The sequence below is a fragment of the Salvelinus alpinus genome, chromosome 30 (genome assembly GCF_045679555.1).
Source record: "Salvelinus alpinus chromosome 30, SLU_Salpinus.1, whole genome shotgun sequence".
NCBI classification, from domain to species: Eukaryota; Metazoa; Chordata; class Actinopteri; order Salmoniformes; family Salmonidae; genus Salvelinus; species Salvelinus alpinus.
In genome coordinates, this window is record NC_092115.1 from 16,923,351 (window position 1) to 16,947,583 (window position 24,233).

At 45.5% G+C, this 24,233-nt stretch overlaps 1 protein-coding gene across 4 annotated transcripts in view; it reads left to right on the forward strand.

The window, feature by feature from the left end:
- The first annotated feature begins 132 nt into the window (after window positions 1–132).
- Window positions 133–24,233, forward strand: part of rc3h1b (ring finger and CCCH-type domains 1b) — a 29,107-nt gene continuing 5,006 nt past the window's right edge. The window contains exons 1-19 of one of the 4 annotated variants that reach the window (XM_071376990.1): window positions 133–257; window positions 2,096–2,464; window positions 10,425–10,545; window positions 10,654–10,893; window positions 11,241–11,416; window positions 11,759–11,959; window positions 12,839–12,971; window positions 13,910–14,028; window positions 14,250–14,362; window positions 17,256–17,498; window positions 17,612–17,823; window positions 18,065–18,444; window positions 18,947–19,105; window positions 21,365–21,520; window positions 21,992–22,205; window positions 22,382–22,475; window positions 22,572–22,668; window positions 22,850–23,032; window positions 23,503–23,603. In XM_071376990.1, the coding sequence (XP_071233091.1) occupies window positions 2,234–2,464; window positions 10,425–10,545; window positions 10,654–10,893; window positions 11,241–11,416; window positions 11,759–11,959; window positions 12,839–12,971; window positions 13,910–14,028; window positions 14,250–14,362; window positions 17,256–17,498; window positions 17,612–17,823; window positions 18,065–18,444; window positions 18,947–19,105; window positions 21,365–21,520; window positions 21,992–22,205; window positions 22,382–22,475; window positions 22,572–22,668; window positions 22,850–23,032; window positions 23,503–23,603 (3,173 nt within the window). In that variant the 5' untranslated portion in view covers window positions 133–257; window positions 2,096–2,233. Of the gene's footprint in view, window positions 258–288; window positions 1,999–2,095; window positions 2,465–10,424; window positions 10,546–10,653; window positions 10,894–10,992; window positions 11,101–11,240; window positions 11,417–11,758; window positions 11,960–12,838; window positions 12,972–13,909; window positions 14,029–14,249; window positions 14,363–17,255; window positions 17,499–17,611; window positions 17,824–18,064; window positions 18,445–18,946; window positions 19,106–21,364; window positions 21,521–21,991; window positions 22,206–22,381; window positions 22,476–22,571; window positions 22,669–22,849; window positions 23,033–23,502; window positions 23,604–24,233 lie in introns of those variants that run through there. The other 3 variants (XM_071376991.1, XM_071376992.1, XM_071376993.1) reach the window with 3 other exon arrangements.

The following is a 24,233-nucleotide window of genomic DNA, read 5'->3' on the forward strand; positions in this document are numbered from 1 at the left end:
AACGGTGAGGAACCTACCTGAATGTGTCCAATAGAAACTCTCGTTATAGTTGCAAAACGTATTGGAGAAAATGGTTTCCGTTTGCAACAGACAAAACGTTTTGCAACAGAATCAGAGTAATGCATACACCCCAGTTAACACCCTCGAACTGGTCTCAAACTTCGGTAGCAGCCAAGCTGCACAGTCGACATGGCGACCGATTTAATAACGCAATATTTTCCTAAAGACAGATAAATCTTCCAAGTGTTTTGGAATGAGTGAGTAACTTGAGCATGTAATCGAAAAATGTTATGAACAGTTAACAAAGGCATATTTAATTAACTAGCTATTTATTTTGGACGCCTAGTTTCTGAGCTAGCCTAGCGTACTAATGTCAGCTAGCATAACTGAGAGCTAGCATTAGCGTCCCAGACAGCTCGCTAAGTACGTAGCAGTACGTTAGCTGGCTAGCTGCAATTTATTTGCCAACATTCTTCAACCTGGTTTAGCGATTTGATTGCCACACCATTAGTAGCTAACGTTAGTTAGTTAAATAATTGATGTTGAGTTAAGTAGACGTCTAAAAAACGAGCTAAATACCAAAACTAAATAGCTAGTTAGATACATAATATTAGATATTGCCACATGCAATTCTGGTTGGTTAGCTTGAACGATTCCCTTGCAGCTAGTCATTTGTTGTACTTGTAACTAATGTAGCTAACTAGCTAGTTATATAATTAGTTAGTTTTAAGTACATTCGTACGTTTGATGCATTTGTTGTTTCCATGTCAGTAATGAAAATCTAACCTTAACTAGCTAACTGCTAACATAACGTCTCATCGCTAACGTTGTTTACCTAGTAACATAGCTAGCCAGTTATCTAACGTTAGCTAGCTAAAGTAACCTTAATTGACGCTCGAATTTAACGCCAAATATGTAGCTACTTGCCAGGTAACTAGCCGTTATGTGATGATAATGTAACGTTGCGTGTTTAACTAGCTAATTGTTATTTTAAATAAAAACCAATATATTGATGTAGCTATATCCTGCATGATCAACTTGTTAGCTAAAACGGTTAGCTAGATCATTCTGCGCAGCATAGCTAGCTAACGTTAAGTTACCTCAAGCACAAACAGTAGTAACTAGCTACGCCTCCTCTTTGTCTACTACTTGCCAGGCCATAGGCTAACAACGCCAGTCGTTGTTTTGTTCGGTTATTTGGCCATGGGTTGCCAGCCATTTATTATTTATCTGAAGACTGAATTTCCTGGCTCTCTGAAAATTATTGAACCATCTAGAACAGATGTAATCAGATAGTTGGTTAAAGCTGACACTGGATGGTGATCATACTAACTAACGTTATTCAGCTTGCCGGTGGATTGTCTTTTAAGCTAACCATTTTGAATTTGTAAGGGCATTGAACTGACCTTATTCAGCTTGCTGGTGGATTGTCTTTTTAGCTAACCGTTTTGAATTTGTAAGGGCGTTGAACTCATTCGCCTGGTGCAGCTAACCAGCATATCTTATTTACTATAGACGTACATTTTTAAGTTAGCCATCATATTGTGCCTGGTATTATTTTAATAATAAAATAATACAATATATATATATATATATTAGTAACGACCCTGGGTTTATAATATATATATATATATAGGTCAACGTTACTGTCAGTTATCTAATTGGCTATCTAACGAACATAACACTGACTGGCCAACGGTTTTATCTAACGTTATTTTATTGTTGTAGCTAAATGTAACATTGCTTGCTTGACCTGTCCCAAGAAGATAAATTAGATCCACTATCAGCTCCTGTAGCTTGGGCTGTTTATATTATGTGGCCTGTAGGTATGTTATTTGTTGCCAGCCATAAATGTAAACAATGTCGGTTTGGGTCATCTGGGGTGTAATTATTAGTCCAAAGTTCAAACAGTTAGAGTTTCTATTGGACAAATTCAGGTGGGTCCCTCCCCGTTTGTTTCTGTTTGCTTCCTAGTGAATACAACCCTGATGTATCAAGGTAATTGGCTCAGCTAATGTCATTGTGCATGAGTCACTGTGTCAGTATTATCCACAGGCTATTAACCCACTATGATTGTATTCCTTCTCCCTTTCAGGATTTGTCACGTGACATGATGCGCATCCACGATGTGTGACAACGTTTGAAGAATAATTAAGTTCGGAAGAAAAATCTTGATTCCAGTGGAATCTTCCATATATTTTTTTCTTTGTAAAGAAAAACAAACTGTCCAGTGATGCCTGTGCAAGCCCCACAATGGACGGAGTTCCTGCTGTGTCCCATCTGCACGCAGACGTTCGAGGAGACGGTGCGGCGGCCCATCTCGCTGGGCTGTGGCCACACCGTCTGCAAGATGTGCCTGAACAAGCTCCACCGCAAGGCCTGCCCCTTCGACCAGACAGCCATCGCCACCGACATCGAGCAGCTGCCGGTAAACACAGCCCTACTGCAGCTTGTGGGGGGACAGGTGAGTCTTGAGACCCGGTGAAGGGGAGTGGCTCAATCTATTTAGAATCTGTTCTTTACCCACCAGTGTTTTGATTTTAGATAGGGCGTCAGGGTCTCTAGGGTTAGGGATACAGGATGGTGGTTAACAACAGAGCACAAATGGGATGCTGGCCTTCTAGGCAGAGTTGCAAAGAAAAAGCCATATCTCAGACTGGTCAATAAAAAGAAAAGATTAACATGGGCAAAAGAACAGACACTGGACAGAGGAACTCTGCCTAGGAGGCCAGCATCCCGGAGTCGCCTCTTCACTGTTGACGTTGAGACTGGTGTTTTGCGGGTACTATTTAAGGAAGCTGCCAGTTGAGGACTTGTGAGTCGTCTGTTTCTCAAACTAGACAATCTAATGAACTTGTCCTCTTGCTCAGTTGTGCACCGGGGCCTCCCACTCCTCTTTCTATTCTGGTTAGAGCCAGTTTGGGCAGTTCTGTGAAGGGAGTAGTACACAGCGTTGTATGAGATCTTCAGTTTCTTGGCAATTTCTCGCATGGAATAGCCTTCATTTCTCAGAACAAGAATAGACTGACGAGTTTCAGAAGAAAGTTCTTTGTTTCTGGCCATTTTGAGCCTGTAATCGAACCCACAAATGCTGATGCTCCAGATACTCAACTAGTCTAAAGAAGGACAGTTTTATTGCTTCTTTAATGAGCACAACAGTTTTCAGCTGTGCTAACATAATTGCAAAAGGGTTTTCTAATGAGCAATTAGCCTTTTTAAAATGATAAACTTTGATTAGCTAACACAACATGCCATTGGAACACAGGAGTGATGGTTGCTGATAATGGGCCTCTGTATGCATATGTAGATATTCCATTAAAAATCAGCCGTTTCCAGCAACAAGTCATTTACAACATTAACAATGTCTACACTGTATTTCTGATCAATTTTATGTTATTTAAATGGACAAACAATGTGCTTTTCTTTCAAAAACATATATATATATACACTGCTCAAAAAAATAAAGGGAACACTTAAACAACACAATGTAACTCCAAGTCAATCACACTTCTGTGAAATCAAACTGTCCACTTAGGAAGCAACACTGATTGACAATAAATTTCACATGCTGTTGTGCAAATGGAATAGACAAAAGGTGGAATTTATAGGCAATTAGCAAGACACCCCCCAATAAAGGACTGGTTCTGCAGGTGGTGACCACAGACCACTTCTCAGTTCCTATGCTTCCTGGCTGATGTTTTGGTCACTTTTGAATGCTGGCGGTGCTTTCACTCTAGTGGTAGCATGAGACGGAGTCTACAACCCACACAAGTGGCTCAGGTAGTGCAGCTCATCCAGGATGGCACATCAATGCGAGCTGTGGCAAGAAGGTTTGCTGTGTCTGTCAGCGTAGTGTCCAGAGCATGGAGGCGCTACCAGGAGACAGGCCAGTACATCAGGAGACGTGGAGGAGGCCGTAGGAGGGCAACAACCCAGCAGCAGGACCGCTACCTCCGCCTTTGTGCAAGGAGGGGCACTGCCAGAGCCCTGCAAAATGACCTCCAGCAGGCCACAAATGTGCATGTGTCAGCATATGGTCTCACAAGGGGTCTGAGGATCTCATCTCGGTACCTAATGGCAGTCAGGCTACCTCTGGCGAGCACATGGAGGGCTGTGCGGCCCCACAAAGAAATGCCACCCCACACCATGACTGACCCACCGCCAAACCGGTCATGCTGGAGGATGTTGCAGGCAGTAGAACGTTCTCCACGGCGTCTCCAGACTCTGTCACGTCTGTCACATGTGGTCATGTGCTCAGTGTGAACCTGCTTTCATCTGTGAAGAGCACAGGGCGCCAGTGGCGAATTTGCCAATCTTGGTGTTCTCTGGCAAATGCCAAACGTCCTGCACGGTGTTGGGCTGTAAGCACAACCCCCACCTGTGGACGTCGGGCCCTCATACCACCCTCATGGAGTCTGTTTCTGACCGTTTGAGCAGACACATGAACATGGTCAGGTGATTGTGGAGGCCAGGTCATCTGATGCAGCATTCCACCACTCTCATTCTTGGTCAAATAGCCCTTACACAGCCTGGAGGTATGTCGGGTTATTGTCCTGTTGAAAAACAAATGATAGTCCCACTAGTCCCACTAAGCGCAAACCAGATGGGATGGCGTATCGCTGCAGAATGTTGTGGTAGCCGTGCTGGTAAAGTGTGCCTTGAATTCTAAATAAGTCACTGACAGTGTCACCAGAAAAGAACACCCACACCATCACACCACCTCCTCCATGCTTCACGGTGGGAACCACACATGCAGAGATCATCCGTTCACCTACTTTGTGTCTCACAAAGACACGGCGGTTGGAACCAAAAATCTCAAATTTGGACTCGTCAGACAGACCAAAGGACAGATTTCCACCGGTCTAATGTCCATTGCTTGTGTTTCTTGGCCCAAGCAAGTCTCTTCTTATTATTGGTGTCCTTTAGTAGTAGTTCCTTTGCAGCAATTCAACTATGAAGGCCTGATTTGCACAGTTGATGTTGAGATGTGTCTGTTACTTGAACTCAGAAGCATTTATTTGGGCTGTAATTTCTGAGGCTGGTAACTCGAATGAACTTATCCTCTGCAGCAGAAGTAACTCTGGGCCTTCCTTTCCTGTGGCGTTCCTCATGAAAGCCAGTTTCATCATAGCGCTTGATGGTTTTTGCAATTGCACTTTCAAAGTTCTTGAAAGTTCCGGATTGACTGACTTTCATGCAGTTTCTCTTTGCTTTTTTGAGCGGTTCTTGCCATAATATGGACTTGGTCTTTTACCAAATAGGGATATCTTCTGTATACCACCCCTACCATGTCACAACACAACTGATTGACTCAAATGCATTAAGAAGGAAAGAAGATCCACAAATTATCTTTTAACAAGGCACACCTGTTAATTGAAATGCATTCCAGGTGACTACCTCACGAAGCTGGTTGAGAGAATGCCAAGTGTGCAAAGCTGTCATCAAGGCAAAGGGTGGCTACTTTGAAGAATCTGAAATATAAAATATATTTTGATTTAACACTTTTTTGGTTACTTCATGATTCCGTATGTGTTATTTCATAGTTTTGATGTCTTCACTATTATATTACAATGTAGAAAATAGTAAAAAAATAAAGAAAAAGCCTTGAATGAGAGGTGTGTTAACTTTATACTGTGTGTGTATGTATGTGTATATACAGTGGGGAGAACAAGTATTTGATACACTGACGATTTTGCAGGTTTTCCTACTTACAAAGCATGTAGAGGTCTGTAATTTTTATCATAGGTACACTTCAACTGTGAGAGAAGGAATCTAAAACAAAAATCCAGAAAATCACATTGTATGATTTTTAAGTAATTAATTGGCATTTTATTGCATGACATAAGTATTTGATACATCAGAAAAGCAGAACTTAATATTTGGTACAGAAACCTTAGTTTGCAATTACAGAGATCATACGTTTCCTGTAGTTCTTGACCAGGTTTGCACACACTGCAGCAGGGATTTTGGCCCACTCCTCCATACAGACCTTCTCCAGATCCTTCAGGTTTCGGGGCTGTCGCTGGGCAATACGGACTTTCGGCTCCCTCCAAAGATGTTCTATTGGGTTCAGGTCTGGAGACTGGCTAGGCCACTCCAGGACCTTGAGATGCTTCTTACGGAGCCACTCCTTAGTTGCCCTGGCTGTGTGTTTCGGGTCGTTGTCATGCTGGAAGACCCAGCCACGACCCATCTTCAATGCTCTTACTGAGGGAAGGAGGTTGTTGGTCAAGATCTCGCGATACATGGCCCCATCCATCCTCTCCTCAATACGGTGCAGTTGTCCTGTCCCCTTTGCAGAAAAGCATCCCCAAAGAATGATGTTTCCACCTCCATGCTTCACGGTTGGGATGGTGTTCTTGGGGTTGTACTCATCCTTCTTCTTCCTCCAAACACGGCGAGTGGAGTTTAGACCAAAAAGCTCTATTTTTGTCTCATCAGACCACATGACCTTCTCCCATTCCTCCTCTGGATCATCCAGATGGTCATTGGCAAACTTCAGACGGGCCTGGACATGCGCTGGCTTGAGCAGGGGGACCTTGCGTGCGCTGCAGGATTTTAATCCATGACGGCGTAGTGTGTTACTAATGGTTTTCTTTGAGACTGTGGTCCCAGCTCTCTTCAGGTCATTGACCAGGTCCTGCCGTGTAGTTCTGGGCTGATCCCTCACATTCCTCATGATCATTGATGCCCCACGAGGTGAGATCTTGCATGGAGCCCCAGACCGAGGGTGATTGACCGTCATCTTGAACTTCTTCCATTTTCTAATAATTGTGCCAACAGTTGTTGCCTTCTCACCAAGCTGCTTGCCTATTGTCCTGTAGCCCATCCCAGCCTTGTACAGGTCTACAATTTATCCCTGATGTCCTTACACAGCTCTCTGGTCTTGGCCATTGTGGAGAGGTTGGAGTCTGTTTGATTGAGTGTGTGGACAGGTGTCTTTTATACAGGTAACGAGTTCAAACAGGTGCAGTTAATACAGGTAATGAGTGGAGAACAGGAGGGCTTCTTAAAGAAAAACTAACAGGTCTGTGAGAGCCGGAATTCTTACTGGTTGGTAGGTGATCAAATACTTATGTCATGCAATAAAATGCAAATTAATTACTTAAAAATCATACAATGTGATTTTCTGGATTTTTGTTTTAGATTCCGTCTCTCACAGTTGAAGTGTACCTATGATAAAAATGACAGACCTCTACATGCTTTGTAAGTAGGAAAACCTGCAAAATCGGCAGTGTATCAAATACTTGTTCTCCCCACTGTATATATATATATACAGTTGAAGTCGGAAGTTTACATACACCTTAGCCAAATACATTTAAACTCAGTTTTTCACAATTCCTGACATTTAATCCTAGTAAAAATTCCCTGTCTTAGGTAAGTTAGGATCACCACTTTATTTTAAGAATGTGAAATGTCAGAATAATAGTAGAGAGAATGATTTATTTCAGCTTTTCTTTCTTTCATCACATTCCCAGTGGGTCAGAAGTTTACATACACTCAATTAGTATTTGGTAGCATTGCCTTTAAATTGTTTAACTTGTGTAAAACGTTTTGGGTAGCCTTCCACAAGCTTCCCACAATAAGTTGGGTGAATTTTGGCCCATTCCTCCGGACAGAGCTGGTGTAACGGAGTCAGCTTTGTAGGCCTCCTTGCTCGCACACACTTTTTCAGTTCTGCCCACAGATTTTCTTTAGGCCACTCCAATATCTTGACTTTGTTGTCCTTGAGCCATTTTGCCACAACTTTGGAAGTATGCTTGGGGTCATTGTCCATTTGGAAGACCCATTTGCGACCAAGCTTTAACTTTCTGACTGATGTCTTGAGATGTTGCTTCAATATATCCACATAATTTTCCTACCTCATGATGCCATCTATATTGTGAAGTGCACCAGTCCCTCCTGCAGCAAAGCACTCCCACAACATGATGCTGCCACAACATGAACGCTGCCACCCCCGTGCTTCACAGTTGGGATGGTGTTCTTCGGCTTGCAAGCCTTCCCCTTTTTCCTCCAAACATAACGATGGTCATTATGGCCAAACAGTTCTATTTTTGTTTCATCAGACTAGGGGACATTTCTCCAAAAAGTACGATCTTTGTCCCCATGTGCAGTTGCAAAGCGTAGTCTCGCTTTTTTATGGCGGTTTTGGAGCAGTGGCTTCTTCCTTCGCTTAGCGGCCTTTCAGGTTATGTTGATATAGGACTCGTTTTACTGTGGATATAGATACTTTTGTACCTGTTTCCCCCAGCATCTTCACAAGGTCCTTTGCTGTTCTGGGATTGATTTGCACTTTTCGCACCAAAGTACGTTCATCTCTAGGAGACAGAACACGTCTCCTTCCTGAGCGGTATGACGGCTGCGTGGTCCCATGGTGTTTATACTTGCGTACTATTGTTTGTACAGATGAACGTGGTACCTTCAGGCGTTTGGAAATTGCTCCCAAGGATGAACCAGACTTGTGGAGGTCATTTTTTTTCTGAGGTCTTGGCTGATTTCTTTTGATTTTCCCATGATGTCAAGCAAAGAGGCACTACATTTGAAGGTTGGCCTTGAAATACATCCACAGGTACACCTCCAATTGACTCAAATGATGTCAATTAGCCTATCAGAAGCGTCTAAAGCCATGACATCATTTTCTGGAATTTTCCAAGCTGTTTAACGGCACAGTCAACTTAGTGTATGTAAACTGCTGACCCACTGGAATTGTGATACAGTGAATTATAAGTGAAATAATCTGTCTGTAAACAATTGTTGGAAAAATGTATTGTGTCAAGCACAAAGTAGATGTTCTAACCGACTTGCCAAAACTAAAGATTGTTAACATGCCATGTATTCTTTATTGGATGGGTTTTGTTGGCGTCGTAATGACATGATATGTCAGCCAGTTATGGGATCGATAATTTTGTTGTGAGAGGACATTGCTCAGAAGGGTTTGGCGTGGAATTTGATGCAACGTTCATCTGTGAAGTTGCCAGGCGTTCTGCTAAGACACACTGTCTACCTACTTTTTCCCTCTTTAAAAAGTGAGAAGCTGTGATGATGAAATTTGATTAGACTTGACAAGTTTCAACACGTAGCCAGCCAAGTATGTCAATTACGCTTGGGCGGTGTATCACATATACCTTGTGCCTGGGGGGAATTCTGTGCTACGCCACTGCTTATAACTAAGTTAACTATCTAAAATGTGCCAAATAAATTGTCAGCTCAGGGCTCCAGCTATGCATTTGGTTTCCTAACTTGCTAGCTAAGTTGCTAGCTTGCAAGATCAAGCTTCTTGGTTACATCAGAGACAATCAATCCCCTCCTGGATCAAGATCCCTAAATTAGTTTTGTGTGTAAAACAACTTTTTTTTATATGTTTGGAATGAAATAGCGCTCCTTGCGCTGCTGGTAATCCTGTATACCCCGGTATGGTACAGGAACAGTATGAAAATCTGGGTACTACTCAAACCTAGTGTCATAATGGTATTATAGCTGTGAGGTGGGTCAGGTAATTTTTCTCTGCTCAGTGAGTGTTAGCCTGATGACTCACACTGCTATTATTATTTTTCTGCTCCTCTGTCTTTTGCTACATCATTTAGTCTGAGACTGCCATCATTGAAGTCGTTGGTTGTAACGAGGGCTATTGTACAAAGCAATCAGCGATTTTGTATTGTCTCTAACCAATCTGAGTATCAAAGCCAATGACACATTTTCAACCCATCGGCTTTCTGGACCAATCAGACAGCCCCGAATGTGTTCGCATTTGGTGAAGGGTCAGGGAGGTACTCGGATCCAGACTCATTTTGGAGAAAACCGTCCACAGGCGTCGCGTAGCATTTGGCCGGAGCATGGAGTCTGGTTAGCCAGGCAAAATGTCTGCCCATTGAATTACAATTATTCAAATTGTGTTGTGTTCCTTATGCACCCAACAAAATGAAGTGAACTGAAACAGGAGGGACTACCTGGACTTGCCTTCCCCAGACCAGCTTATTCCCATTCAGAGAAATCTATGGGTGGGTGGACTAGTGGCTATATTGGGTGTGCTGTTTGGAATGTTTGCATAATTGATGGTTATCACACCACACCTCAGAATTCTCCACCTTTTTCTAAGTTATACATATGATGCAACGCTTTTATTGAGCAACCATACTGTGTGGGTGGCCTGTGACATTCCTGTGGATGTTAGTGCTATGGCCATTTTAATTCCATGTCACTGCATATAGTGAATTTAGGGACTGCACGCTCAAAGCTCCAACACATAACTATTGATTATTAAGTAACCTAATTATATTATAAACTAATAATAATGTTATTTGTTCAATCATTTGACTGTAAATGAACCCAGTGACCCGTTTACCAGCTCATCATCCTATTACAGGTGATGCGTGTTTTAATTTCCTATATTAATATACCATTATGCCTATGTGTCCTACCTCCAGGTTCCCAAGGTTCAGCCGGTGGCCCTGATCACCAGCCCAGAGGACTCGCAGCACTATGAGGAGGCTAGGCAGTGTGTAGAGGAGCTGGCCCTCTACCTCAAACCCCTCAGCAACAACAGAGGTAACATACACACCACACAAAAATGAACTAACTCTGACTTTGGACAATGATGACAATGCCACTCTCAATGGTGTGTGTCTGGCCCCCCCCCCCTCCGTCTCTCCCCAGGGGTGGGTCTAAGCAGCACAGCCCAGAGCATGCTGAGTCGGCCCATGCAGAGGAAGCTGGTGACCCTGGTCCACTGTCAGCTGGTGGAGGAGGAGGGCCGGGTGCGGGCCATGAGGGCAGCCAGGTCTCTGGGGGAGCGCACGGTCACAGAGCTCATCCTACAGCACCAGAACCCCCAGCAATTGTCATCCAATTTGTGGGCCGCTGTCCGGGCCCGGGGCTGCCAGTTCTTGGGCCCAGGTAAGATGAGAGGAAGTTACACACACGCCCTGACTATACCAGAGTTTCTCAAACCTCTCCTCGGAGAACCCCAACTGTTCCATTTGATCTATTCCATAGCTATCAGACCTGATTCAACTAGTGATCTAATCCTCAAGCCCTTGACTAGTTGAATCACTGCTAGTTCAGATCTACAACAAAATTGTGAGATGTTTGGGGGTCCACAAGGTGAGTTTCGAGAAATGCTGTCTTATACAATGACATTTACTAGTGTAAGTGTTTGTATATGTTGTCTAACTTGCATAACTGTCTGAATTGATGTGTGTATTTGTGGTCTAATAATCCACCTGCTTCCTTCTCCCTCCCAGCCATGCAGGAGGAGGCTCTGAAGCTGGTGCTGCTGGCTCTGGAGGATGGCTTGGCCTTGTCCAGGAAGGTTCTGGTGCTGTTTGTGGTCCAGAGGTTAGAGCCACGCTTCCCCCAGGCCTCCAAGACCAGCATAGGCCACGTGGTGCAGCTCCTCTACAGGGCCTCCTGCTTCAAGGTAGGTCTGACTACCTGCATGACATACAGAAACGCAGACCTGGGTCTGGGTCATGTTCACTAGGCACCAAACAGGAAACCGGACGGAAACTAGGAGCTACTAACTGAACTTGTCCAACAAGAAGCATACATTTCTGTTTTCCGTTGCTCAGCATTTTTAAATGTTTGCTTCGGTGTGCCCCAGTGAACATGACCCAGCAAAGACCTTGTGGTTCCCAAACATTTTTGTGCCATGACCTCCCAAAGTCTTTCTGGACCAGCTGCAACCAACCACCTGATCCTGACCCACCATTTAGAGAAACGGTACCTTAATGTACCCCTCCCTCTCTCCACGGCTGCATAGGTGACCAAGCGCGACGAGGACTCGTCCCTGATGCAGCTGAAAGAGGAGTTCAGGACGTATGAGGCACTGCGGCGCGAACACGACTCCCAGATTGTGCAGATCGCCATGGAGGGTGGCCTCCGCATCGCTCCCGACCAGTGGTCCTCCCTGCTCTATGGGGACCAGTCCCACAAGTCCCACATGCAGTCCATCATCGACAAGGTGTGTGTTACTGGTCCTAGAAGTTGTTGTCATGTACATCAGGGTTCCCCAATTGGCATCCCACGGGTGATTTTTATTTTGCCCCCCAGGTTTTCTGAGCCCAAAAAATGAAATATTTTCATAAATATTCCCACACATAAAAATGAGATATATGTGATCGTATACAAATGTAAGCAAGGTTTGAAATTATTATGTTTTAGTCAAATATTATATCTGTTTGGGCTTCTTGCCGTCAATTTGCAGTCTACAAATTAGTTGTAATTATGGTCCAGCCCCCTGACCATCCGCTCAAGAAACAAATCTGCCCGCCCTGAATCTAGTTGATGATCCCTGATGTACGTCGTATTGTTAATTACACAGGAGGCTGCCGAGGGGAGGACGGCTCATAATAATGGCTGGATCGGCGCAAATGGAATGGCATCAAACACCTGGAAACCATGAGTTTGACGTATTTGATACCATTCCACTGATTCCTCTCCAGTCATTACCACGAACCCGTTCTCCCCAATTAAGGTGTCACCAACCTCCCGTGTGGTTCAGTATCAACAAGGTGTGTGTGTCCGTTACTTATTCAGACACACATTCACAAAAATCCCACGTTAACTCATGTAAACATCTGCTTATCAGTTTGAATTTGTCTGTATGACACACATGAAACCACATAAGAGACATTGTACTGAGCTTCCACTAAAGGAGCAGCACTCTGTCAGGGGGTTCATTCTTGCTTCACAATAGAAAACATGTTATTTCAACCAATGCTAATAGGATCAAGGAGAACAGGAATGATCATATCCACACAAAGTGGTAGAAGATCCAGGTTCAGGCACTCAGATGCTGATAGGATTTACGTTAATCCTTTCCGATCCTGTGTCCCTCCAGTTGCAAACGCCAGCGTCGTTTGCCCAGAGCGTTCAGGAGCTGACCATCGCCTTGCAGAGGACGGGCGACCCCGCCAACCTTAACCAGCTCCGACCACACCTGGAACTACTGGCCAACATCGACCCTAGCCCCGGTGAGAGAGACACAGACACGCATGCTCAACACCTACATTCTTATTCTACCTTCTACAATGAATACAACTGAAAATAGAATTCAGACCAGACATACTGGGGTTGTATTCCATTCCCAAATGTTGCCACCTCCCTCAACCTGTCTTTTTCTGTTGTCCCCATTATGGAACTGATAGGGCTAAAATGGATGAAAGCAGTACCAGGAACTATTGTTTTCCCCTTTTCAGCCCCATCAGATCAGTGAAGGGCAGGTAACACAGGCAGAGGGGAGAGGGAGCTTTCTCTAACTTTCTGGAATGAAATGCTGCCCAGTACTTTCCACTAGTTAAGTGGTCAAGAATCAATCAATCAGTGTAGAACAGGTTGGGTGTGTTTGTTATAGCTGCGCTCACGTGGATGTGGTCAAGGAGAAGTTGTGTTATCAGACTGATTCAAATTGGCATGACTCACTGGCCCTTAAGACTCGTCTCACCCATGGATTTTGACCTATATGTCATTACAATCTTTCAGTATTGGACCATTTCATTTAATGATTCTCTGTTTTATTTCATAGTTTTGATGTCTTCACTATTATTCTACAATGTAGAAAATAGTAAATAAATAAATAAGAAAAACCTTGAAATGAGTAGGTGTGTCCAACCTTTTGACTAGTACTGTATATAACAGTACTGTAAATAAAAGAAAATCCAGTATTTGACTGCACTGGGCCTTTAAGAGCCCTTTAAGCAATAGCCTATGTATGAAAGAGAGGGCGTGAAGACTATTTGTTTGGTTTAGTACTTTGCGTGCAATGTCTTTACAATCATTTATATTGTAAAGTTATTGTTATCGCTGACAACAGTCCCAGATGTCCAAGTTATCAGCATCACTATTATAATGTGTCTTATACTCTTTCATGTCAAGTATTTACTCATATCTCCCCTACCCTCTGGCTCTCTAGACGCCCCCCCTCCCACGTGGGAGCAGCTGGAGAAGGGTCTGGTGGCGGTGAAGACGGTGGTCCACGGCCTGGTGGACTTCATCCAGAACCACAGCAAGAAGGGAGCCGACCCACAACAGGTCCTTCTCACTCTGGCTCATTGTCACTGATCAGGGCCCGTATTCATACTGCGTCATACTGTCCATGTAACCTTATTAATTATGATCTAAATAAAAGGCTAAACTGATCCTGGATCAGCACTCCTACTTTGAGACGTTTTATGAATACTGTTCCAGATATTTGGAATGTTGAACTTAAAAATGACACTATTATTCTATTGGATATGTTTTTCTGTCTCTAGCCTCCCCAGCACAGTAAATACAAGACGTACATGTGTCGGGACATGAAGCAGAAGGGGGGCTGTCCCCGAGGAGCCAGCTGTACCTTCGCCCACTCTCAGGAGGAGCTGGAGAAGTAAGTCCCCCCTCCATCTTCAGAAATATATATTATATATACACTACTGTTCAAAAGTTTGGGGTCACTTAGAAATGTCCTTGTTTTTTGAAAGAAAAGCACATTGTTTGTCCATTAAAATAACATCAAATGTATCAGAAATACAGTGTAGACATTGTTAATGTTGCAAATGACTATTGTAGCTGGAAATGGCTGATTCTTATGGAATATCTGCATAGGCGTACAGAGGCCCATTATCAGCAACCATCACTCCTGTGTTCCAATAGCACGTTGTGTTAGCTATTCCAAGTTTATAATTTTAAAAGGCTAATTAATCATTAGAAAACCCTTTTGCAATTATGTTAGCACAGCTGAAAACTGTTGTGCTGATTTAAAGAAGCAATCCAACTGGCCTTCTTTCGACTAGTTGAGTATCTGGAGCATCAGCATTTGTGGGTTCGATTACAGGCTCAAAATGGCCAGAAACAAAGAACTTTCTTCTGAAACTCGTCAGTCTATTCTTGTTCTGAGAAATGAAGGCTATTCCATGCGAGAAATTGCCAAGAAACTGAAGATCTCGTACAACGCTGTGTACTACTCCCTTCACAGAACTGCGCAAACTGGCTCTAACCAGAATAGAAAGAGAAGTGGGAGGCCCCGGTGCAATTTTTTGAAAGAATTCGTTTACATCCTGGCATTTCTCCTTTGCACAGATAATCCATCCACCTGACAGGTGTGGAATATCAAGAAGCTGATTAAATGGCATGGTCATTACACAGGTGCAACTTGTGCTGGGGACATTAAAAAGCCACTCTAAAATGTGCAGTTCTGTCACACAACATAATGCCACAGATGTCTCAAGTTGAGGGAGCCTGCAATTGGCATGCTGACTGGAGGAATGTTCTACAGAGCGGTTGCCAGAGAATTGAATGTTAATTTCTCTACCATAAGCCGCCTCCAACGTTGTTTTAGAGAATTTGGCAAGACATCCAACCCAGGACCTCCACATCCGGCTTTTTCGCCTGCGGGGTCGTCTGGGGAGGTGGAGGCGGGATGCTGAGGAATATTTCTGTCTGTAATAAAGCCCTTTTGTGGGGAAAAACTAATTCTAATTGGCTGGGCATAGCTCCCCAGTGGGTGGTCCTATGCCCTCCCAGGCCCACCCATGGCTACGCCCCTGCCAGTCATGGGAAATCCATAGATTAGGGCCTAAGTAATTTATTTCAATGACTGATTTCCTTCTATGAACTGGAACTCTGTAAAATATTTGAAGTTGTTCAATGTTGCGTTTTATATTTTTGTTCAGTATAAATTATTTAATTATATAAATATCCACATCTCACAACCAGCACCGTTTGAATTTAAATAAAAAGACTCAATCATGGACACTCTTACAGACACTTGTGGCTGCTATGTGTGATGTATTGTTGTCTCTACCTTCTTGCCCTTTGTGCTGTTGTCTGTGCCCAATAATGTTTGTACCATGTTTTGTGCTGCTACCATGTTGTTGCTACCATGCTGTGTTGTCATCTGTTGCTGCCTTGCTATGTTGCCGTCTTAGGTCTCTCTTGTTGTAGTGTGTGTTTTGTCCTATTTATATTGTATTTATTTTTAATCCCAGGCCTCCATCCCCGCAGGGGGCCTTTTGCATTTTGGTAGGCCATCATTGAAAATAAGAATTTGTTCTTAACTGACTTGCCTAGTTAAGTGAAGGTTAAATAAAAATGGCACAAACTCTGCTCTCTCTTCCATTTGCATCATTGTACCCAAATCGTATTTTGCTCAGATAACCTCATTCTTAGTTTATAGTCTATGGAGTTATTGCTTAGTAGGCCACTGTTTTAAAACCTATTCCGTTGGTGTAGATTCAACTATTTTTAATCTACAGTAGGATGACTTTTCTGTTTTTAAAGCCACTATATAACTACTGTGTTTTATGTTTATAGCAGGCCACCCAGGTCACAAGGATAACTGTTTTATGTTTATAGCAGGCCACCCAGGTCACAAGGATAACTGTATTATGTTTATAGCAGGCCACCCAGGTCACAAGGATAACTGTATTATGTTTATAGCAGGCCACCCAGGTCACAAGGATAACTGTATTATGTTTATAGCAGGCCACCCAGGTCACAAGGATAACTGTATTATGTTTATAGCAGGCCACCCAGGTCACAAGGATAACTGTATTATGTTTGTAGCAGGCCACCCAGGTCACAAGGATAACTGTATTATGTTTATAGCAGGCCACCCAGGTCACAAGGATAACTGTATTATGTTTATAGCAGGCCACCCAGGTCACAAGGACAACTGTATTATGTTTATAGCAGGCCACCCAGGTCACAAGGATAACTGTATTATGTTTATAGCAGGCCACCCAGGTCACAAGGACAACTGTATTATGTTTATAGCAGGCCACCCAGGTCACAAGGACAACTGTATTATGTTTATAGCAGGCCACCCAGGTCACAAGGATAACTGTATTATGTTTGTAGCAGGCCACCCAGGTCACAAGGATAACTGTATTATGTTTATAGCAGGCCACCCAGGTCACAAGGACAACTGTATTATGTTTGTAGCAGGCCACCCAGGTCACAAGGATAACTGTATTATGTTTATAGCAGGCCACCCAGGTCACAAGGACAACTGTATTATGTTTGTAGCAGGCCACCCAGGTCACAAGGATAACTGTATTATGTTTATAGCAGGCCACCCAGGTCACAAGGACAACTGTATTATGTTTATAGCAGGCCACCCAGGTCACAAGGACAACTGTATTATGTTTATAGCAGGCCACCCAGGTCACAAGGACAACTGTATTATGTTTATAGCAGGCCACCCAGGTCACAAGGACAACTGTATTATGTTTATAGCAGGCCACCCAGGTCACAAGGATAACTGTATTTTATGTTCGTAGGTACCGTAAGATGAACAAGCGTTTGGCGGCTCGCCTCCCTGGCTCATCCGGCCTGCTGTCGGATGACTGTCTCCCTCTGGACATGGGGGTGACTCGGAAACCCTCGCCCCTCACCAACGGCTCAGCTGGACACCCCATGCCCCAGCTCATCACCCGCGGCACGGACGCCGTGACCTACGACCTGTTGTGCAAGCCCAAGATGGACGGCGGGAGCAGCAGCTCCCCGGGATCGCCCCCTGACTTGTAAGTAGGAAACCCACTTACGAGTTTTAGCTATAAAATATGGCACTTTTCTTCTTACATTGATGCAAAAACTTATTGTAGCATTATTCAGAGCTCTGTTTTTCTTCCCTCAGTCTGGATTCAGGGCCCAAACAAGGGTTCCTCCAGCCTCCCCTTGCCATGGGCCACCCCAGGGGGCCAGGCGACCCCATGCCCAAACAGATGCCCGTAGGTGTGATGCCCCGGGGGCCTCAGATGTACCCCCAGCAGCTGCCTGACATGTACTACTCCGACTCACGCCCATTGCCCTCCGCCTCCCAATACGAGCCTTCGCAGTACCCCCAAGGTGAGGCTGAACGTTGATGAAACGTTTTATGTTGTTCAAATGTTTGTTATAATTTTCTGTAGTGCATTTCATTTATTTTATTTGATGGCAAACATTTTCTGTTTTATTATTTCCCAGCAACTGATTTCAGCTCTGTCAATAGAAAATGTGTTTTGAACCTATGATTTTGCTAAATTACCAATATGAACTTAAAACGTGTAAAGAAAATCAACATGTCAATGTGTCCCCCTCTGTCCTCCAGGTTACCCCTACCAGCAGCCCCCCCAGTACTCCACCCAGCGCTACATCCGAAACCTCCCTGCCCCCAGCGAGCCCGCTGGACCACCCTACCAGGACCCCTATCCCGGCTATGGCCCTCCTGAGCGCCCTTACTCAGCTCCCCACTCCGGCCCCCCCTACTCCTACCTTCCCCACTATGACACCCGGGGCCGCCACGGCCCTTACCCTGGCCCCCAGCCATACCCCCCGCAGAGGGACGACATGGTCCGGATGAGCCCTGCTCCCCTGGACATGCCCCCTAACCACCACTACCAACAGGAGCAGGCGGCCAGGGAGAGGTACCCCCCAGAGGGGTACTACCCAACTGGGGCCCAGCCCCAATCCATGAGGTCCAACGTCAGGGTGAGTTTGGTTTCTCCACAATCTGTCATATTTCTCTGTGTACGTCCGTGGTCAGCAACCCAGGTATATAGACTTTTGGTTCAGGCCAACAGTAAAACCCTATTCAACCTGTGTAAAGTCTTGATGAGCAGTTGATCAGTTGAATCAGGGTGTGTTAGTACTGGGTTTAGAAAACAGCTAGCCTGTGACACCCTGTGACACTCCAGGATGGAGGTTGGTGACCATTGGTGAACATATACACTGACTGACTACTATGTAGTTGTTGTCTTGTGAGCTGCAGCTTCCTTGAGATTTACACTTGTCACTTTAGTTGACCAGAAGTCTGGTATATTTAATAGTTTTAATGATAGTATGCATTTTTATATGCGTGGTACTAATCATTAAGATGCAGGTAGTTTAGTATCATTATGGAAATACTGAGTATTACACCCCTCAACATCCACTACACCCCATATACCCCTCAACACGTCTGATAAACTGTGTCCTGTGGTGTGCTATGTAGGAGCAGTACAGACGCTCCTCCCAGCCCAGCCTGGACTACCTGCACCACCGCCGCAAGGAGCTGATGGCCCAACTAGAAGAGAGGAAGGTCATCTCCCCACCACCCTTCGCTGCCTCCCCCACCCTGCCCCATGCCTTCCCTAGTGACTACCCCCCAGAGGTAAGACCAACACACACAACTTAGGTCACTCAGGGTCAACACATTAACACAGGGGTTCTCAAAGTGGGTTCTCTTTCAGTCAAATCGGTTCGACATCTCACTATGGGACGGTGTGTAAACCAACTAACTCGAGGTAGAACTCACGGCTGGGTTATCTTCTATGGGGGAATGTTAAAGGGATGGTACTTCAATGCTGGGTAACACACTGAAGAAAAAGCACCGTTCGTGCTAGCCAAACAAACCAAATGGCAGTTTAGCCCAGTGGTTGCTAGCTAAAATAACGTGGGCACTGACAGATAGCTAGAGACCCTGGGTAGAAGTAGCAAATAATTGTGGGAACCTGCTATTGTGTGTAGGCCAGGCAACAGGTGTACTGTAGCTAGCCGACGACAAAAGGCGCTGCTAACAAACTGAGGTAACTTCACTCGATAAAGTGAAGCTGCTGATAGCAGAATTCCTGAAAATACTAAATTAGACACTCAATGCTCTGTGGTGGGGTGGTAACCCACACCGAGAGGAACAGTTAAGTTGAGAAGAAAGCTGCTTAACGGGCTAGTAACCAGATCGTAACCAAATAGACATGTGAAGTGACGTAGAATGAGGAAACCAGAGCAGTGCAGAGTGTTATATAGACACGCAGGGTGTACACCCACAAAACTCTGATTGGCCTGTTGGGAAAGATTTGATTAAGGCTTCAACCAATGACCCACAAAAGAGGGCGTGTCGCATAGTGAGGTGTCTTCATTTCCTTCAGAGAACCGGGGTTACATAACGTAACGCGGCAGGATCTGAAAAATATACTATATCACTAACAACATATTAAGTGACATTTGGCCAAGAAATCTGTGGAATGTGTTTAAAGTGTGTAATACAATGTAATATTTTGAATCAACAATCTATGTTCTTAACCCTGGGCAACATGGGCCTGGGAGGCTACCAGGGATATTGGTATCCACAGTACTCCACCAATTATCACTTTTTCCACTCTAAACTATTCCCCAAAACTATTTTACATAAATACACTGTAATTTAAGCTTTAAAGCTGCAACAACAAAAAATATCTCATGAAAACATTTGTAGAATTGTTGGAAATTATCTTGAGAACTGCAACATTTTCTCTGATGCCAAGAGGCCTTTTTAAATGTTCTATCCCAGGCTCTGTCAATAGACTTGGTTTGTCCAGCCATGAACTGCAAACTTCATAATACAACTCCTTGTAGACAATTTTTATTGCACTCGAGTTGTGTTCTGATTATGAGAGTTCCCTGATAAATTTGCTATCACAAAATGGGTCCCCAGCCCAAAAAGTTTGAGAACCCCTACATTAAGTAGTCAGAGCTCTGCGTGGTACAGACCAAAAACAAACCGTTACTGTTGACAAGTGTAAGCCTTCCTAACTCCCAACTGGGAGGATTAAGGTCATGACATTATCTAATTGGGAAGTTGAACTATAATCATTTTATAACATTTACAAAACAGGGCTTTTGATGCTGTTTTAGCTATGACACTCATTTATCTAGCGACGACCCTGTTTCACAAATTTTATACTATTTTATATTATTCTGCCCTGTATGACACTTTTCTAAAATGCCTTTTAGCACGTTCAAGTTATGTTTCCAAGTTAGCGTTGCTGTACAGTGTTGTTAGCGTTGCTGTACAGTGTTGTTAGCGTTGCTGTACAGTGTTGTTAGCGTTGCTGTACAGTGTTGTTAGCGTTGCTGTACAGTGTTGTTAGCGTTGCTGTACAGTGTTGTTAGCGTTGCTGTACAGTGTTGTTAGCGTTGCTGTACAGTGTTGTTAGCGTTGCTGTACAGTGTTGTTAGCGTTGCTGTACAGTGTTGTTAGCGTTGCTGTACAGTGTTGTTAGCGTTGCTGTACAGTGTTGTTAGCGTTGCTGTACAGTGTTGTTAGCGTTGCTGTACAGTGTTGTTAGCGTTGCTGTACAGTGTTGTTAGCGTTGCTGTACAGTGTTGTTAGCGTTGCTGTACAGTGTTGTTAGCGTTGCTGTACAGTGTTGTTAGCGTTGCTGTACAGTGTTGTTAGCGTTGCTGTACAGTGTTGTTAGCGTTGCTGTACAGTGTTGTTAGCGTTGCTGTACAGTGTTGTTAGCGTTGCTGTACAGTGTTGTTAGCGTTGCTGTACAGTGTTGTTAGCGTTGCTGTACAGTGTTGTTAGCGTTGCTGTACAGTGTTGTTAGCGTTGCTGTACAGTGTTGTTAGCACGAGTAACTTACTAACACACCGGTGTCTGCCTCCATAGTATGGGGAGGAAAGCTCCAAAGCCTTTGGGAAGTGCAGGGAGTCGGACTACGCGGGCCAGTATTCTCCCTGGTCCTGTGACACTATCGGCTCCTATATTGTCACCAAGGACGCCAAGCCCAAAGACATCATGGCGCCCGGCGCCATGGAGATGATGGTGAGTGACAGCTGGAATAGTGGCGGTGCGTCTTAGTGAGTTTCTGAAAGTATTACTGGTTCAGTTATCACAGGAGCAATATTGAAAATGTGCTTGATTAGGAGGATTTTAGCTTTCATTCGGCCCTTCTACCATCCCTTTTTCTTCTCATTCTTTCTCTCTTCCTGTCGTCTCTCTCTCTCTTCCTCCTTCACCATCTTCCCACCCCCTCTTTCTCCCCTATTCGTTTTTCTGATGAGAGCATCTGTTAAATGGCTAGTTGTTCTGTCCATTTTGTCATTATTGTATTTCACTCTGGATGAATGTCTGCTAAATGTCCCCCCACAATCTCACCCACACATCCATACCTTTATTTTTCTCCCCCATCTATCTGTAGAATGTCTGTTAAATTATGTTAAATTGAGGGCCTGCTACTCTTACTGACTAAATGAGTGGCCTGCTAAATGACACTTCTACATTCTGCCCCTCTAGAATGTGGATGGTAAAGGTATACGGGGGGAGCCCTCCATGGAGGCCCAGTCCAGACGGGGAGCGGAGGTAAAAGACGACGACCCCATCATCCCCTTCGGCCCCCAGCCCACCGTGTCGCGCTTCGGGGCCATCTCACGCACCTCCAAGACAGGCTACCAGACGACAGGCCCCGTGCAGGCCATGGCCTCCGCCCAGGGACCCAAACACATGGCCGGTAGGGAGACCAATCAACTTACTTACAACTTTACTTTGATCAATCTGTCATCTGGGTTGAGCTCATTAGAGGTCGCAACGGAGACTTTAGTAAATGAGCATATTGGACAATTTAATATGACCGAGTCGAAACCGTGTTTAAGACATACGATTTAACGTGTCGTTGTCCGCCCACAGCGGAGTTCTCCTATGGGCACCACGGAGGCTGGGGCGGCGCCTCCTACCCCTCCCACCAGACTGGCTCCTCCTCTCAGGGACACTTCAGTGAAAAGTACTGCCAAACACTCTCATCACTGCATCCATCCATCTTTTAATGTGTTATGTATCAGTAACTCTGATGGCTTGGGTCTCTTCTTCCCTCTCCCAGGCTGTCTATGCCAGCTCAGGACAGAGAGCATCTGAAGATTGAGCTCCAACAGGTCAACCAGCAGATCACCCAACAGACCCAGATCCATGGCATGGAGGTGGGTATTCTCACAAACACACACAGATATGGGACAAACACAACTTTTTGCATTGAAAACAATTAAGGCAAAAACTTTTTGTGTGGGGGCAACCAAGCATGTGAGTAATGGTAGAGAAGGGGTTATTCGTTGGGAAAAGACTGACCTGATTAACCCTGAACTCCCTCTTCCCCATCCTCAGAGGGAGGTCAGTGCCCTGGCGGCACAGCCCTCCCAACCATGTCAGAACCAGGGCCAGCAGGGGAAGTGGCCCGGTCCAGCGGGGGTTTCCAGCAACGCTGCCTTGGTGTCCAGCGAACAGCTCAGCATGGAGCTGCACCAGGTGGAGAGGGAGATTGGCAAGAGGACCTGCCGGGTGGCCATGGTGCGGGAGAGATGGAGGGGAGAACTGTAGTTTGTCTGCCTGTTACAATGGGAATTCTTCTGCTCTGCTCACAACACCCTATAGCAGTGGTTCTCAATCCTGGTCCTGGGGAGCCCAACGGGTGCACATTAAATTTTTTGCCCTAGCACTACTCACCTGACTCAACTCATCATCTGGCTTTGATTTGAATCAGGTGTGTAGTGCTGGCGGGCGTACAGGCGGGCGGACACGGACAAACGGGCGTACAGGCGGGCGGGGACGGACAAACAGGCGGATGGGCACGGGCGTACAGGTGGGCGGGCACGGACGTGCGGGCGGACACGGACAAACGGGCGTGCGGGCGGACAGAAATGGGCGAGCGGACGGACAGGTGCGGGCGGGCGGACGGAGGGACAGACAGGCAGGCAGACTGACAGGCACAGACAGGCATGCCACTGTGAGCTGACAGTGTATTGATATGGTCTCTACAGGACAGCCAGGTGGCTCATGAAGTCCAGTACAAGATGAAGGCTGCACAGAATGGCCAGCAGGACCACAAGACCCAGCTGGAGGAGATTGCTCTGGCCCTCGGGTGAGTGGACACACATACACACACCACACCTCAGCAGGACAGCACGTCATTGTACATGGAATGATCTTATGATCGTAACCCTCTCTCTGTCGCACTCTCTGTCTGTCGCTTTCTCTCCTCGCCCTCTCTCTCTCCTCTCTCTCTCCTCGCTCTCGTCCTCGCTTTCGTCCTCGTCCTCTCTCCTCGTCCTCTCTCCTCGCCCTCTCTCCTCGCCCTCTCTCCTCGCCCTCTCTCCTCGCCCTCTTTCCTCGCCCTCTCTCCTCGCCCTCTCTCCTCGCCCTCTCTCCTCGCCCTCGCTCTCGCCCTCTCTCCTCGCTCTCGCTCTCGCCCTCTCTCCTCGCTCTCGCTCTCGCCCTCTCTCCTCGCTCTCGCCCTCTCTCCTCGCTCTCGCCCTCTCTCCTCGCTCTCGTCCTCGCCCTCTCTCCTCGCTCTCGCCCTCTCTCCTCGCTCTCGTTCTCGCCCTCTCTCCTCGCTCTCGCCCTCTCTCCTCGCTCTCGCCCTCTCTCCTCGCTCTCGCCCTCTCTCCTCGCTCTCGTCCTCGCTCTCGCCCTCTCTCCTCGCTCTCGCCCTCTCTCCTCGCTCTCTATCCTCGCTCTCTATCCTCGCGCTCGCTCTCTCTCCTCGCTCGCT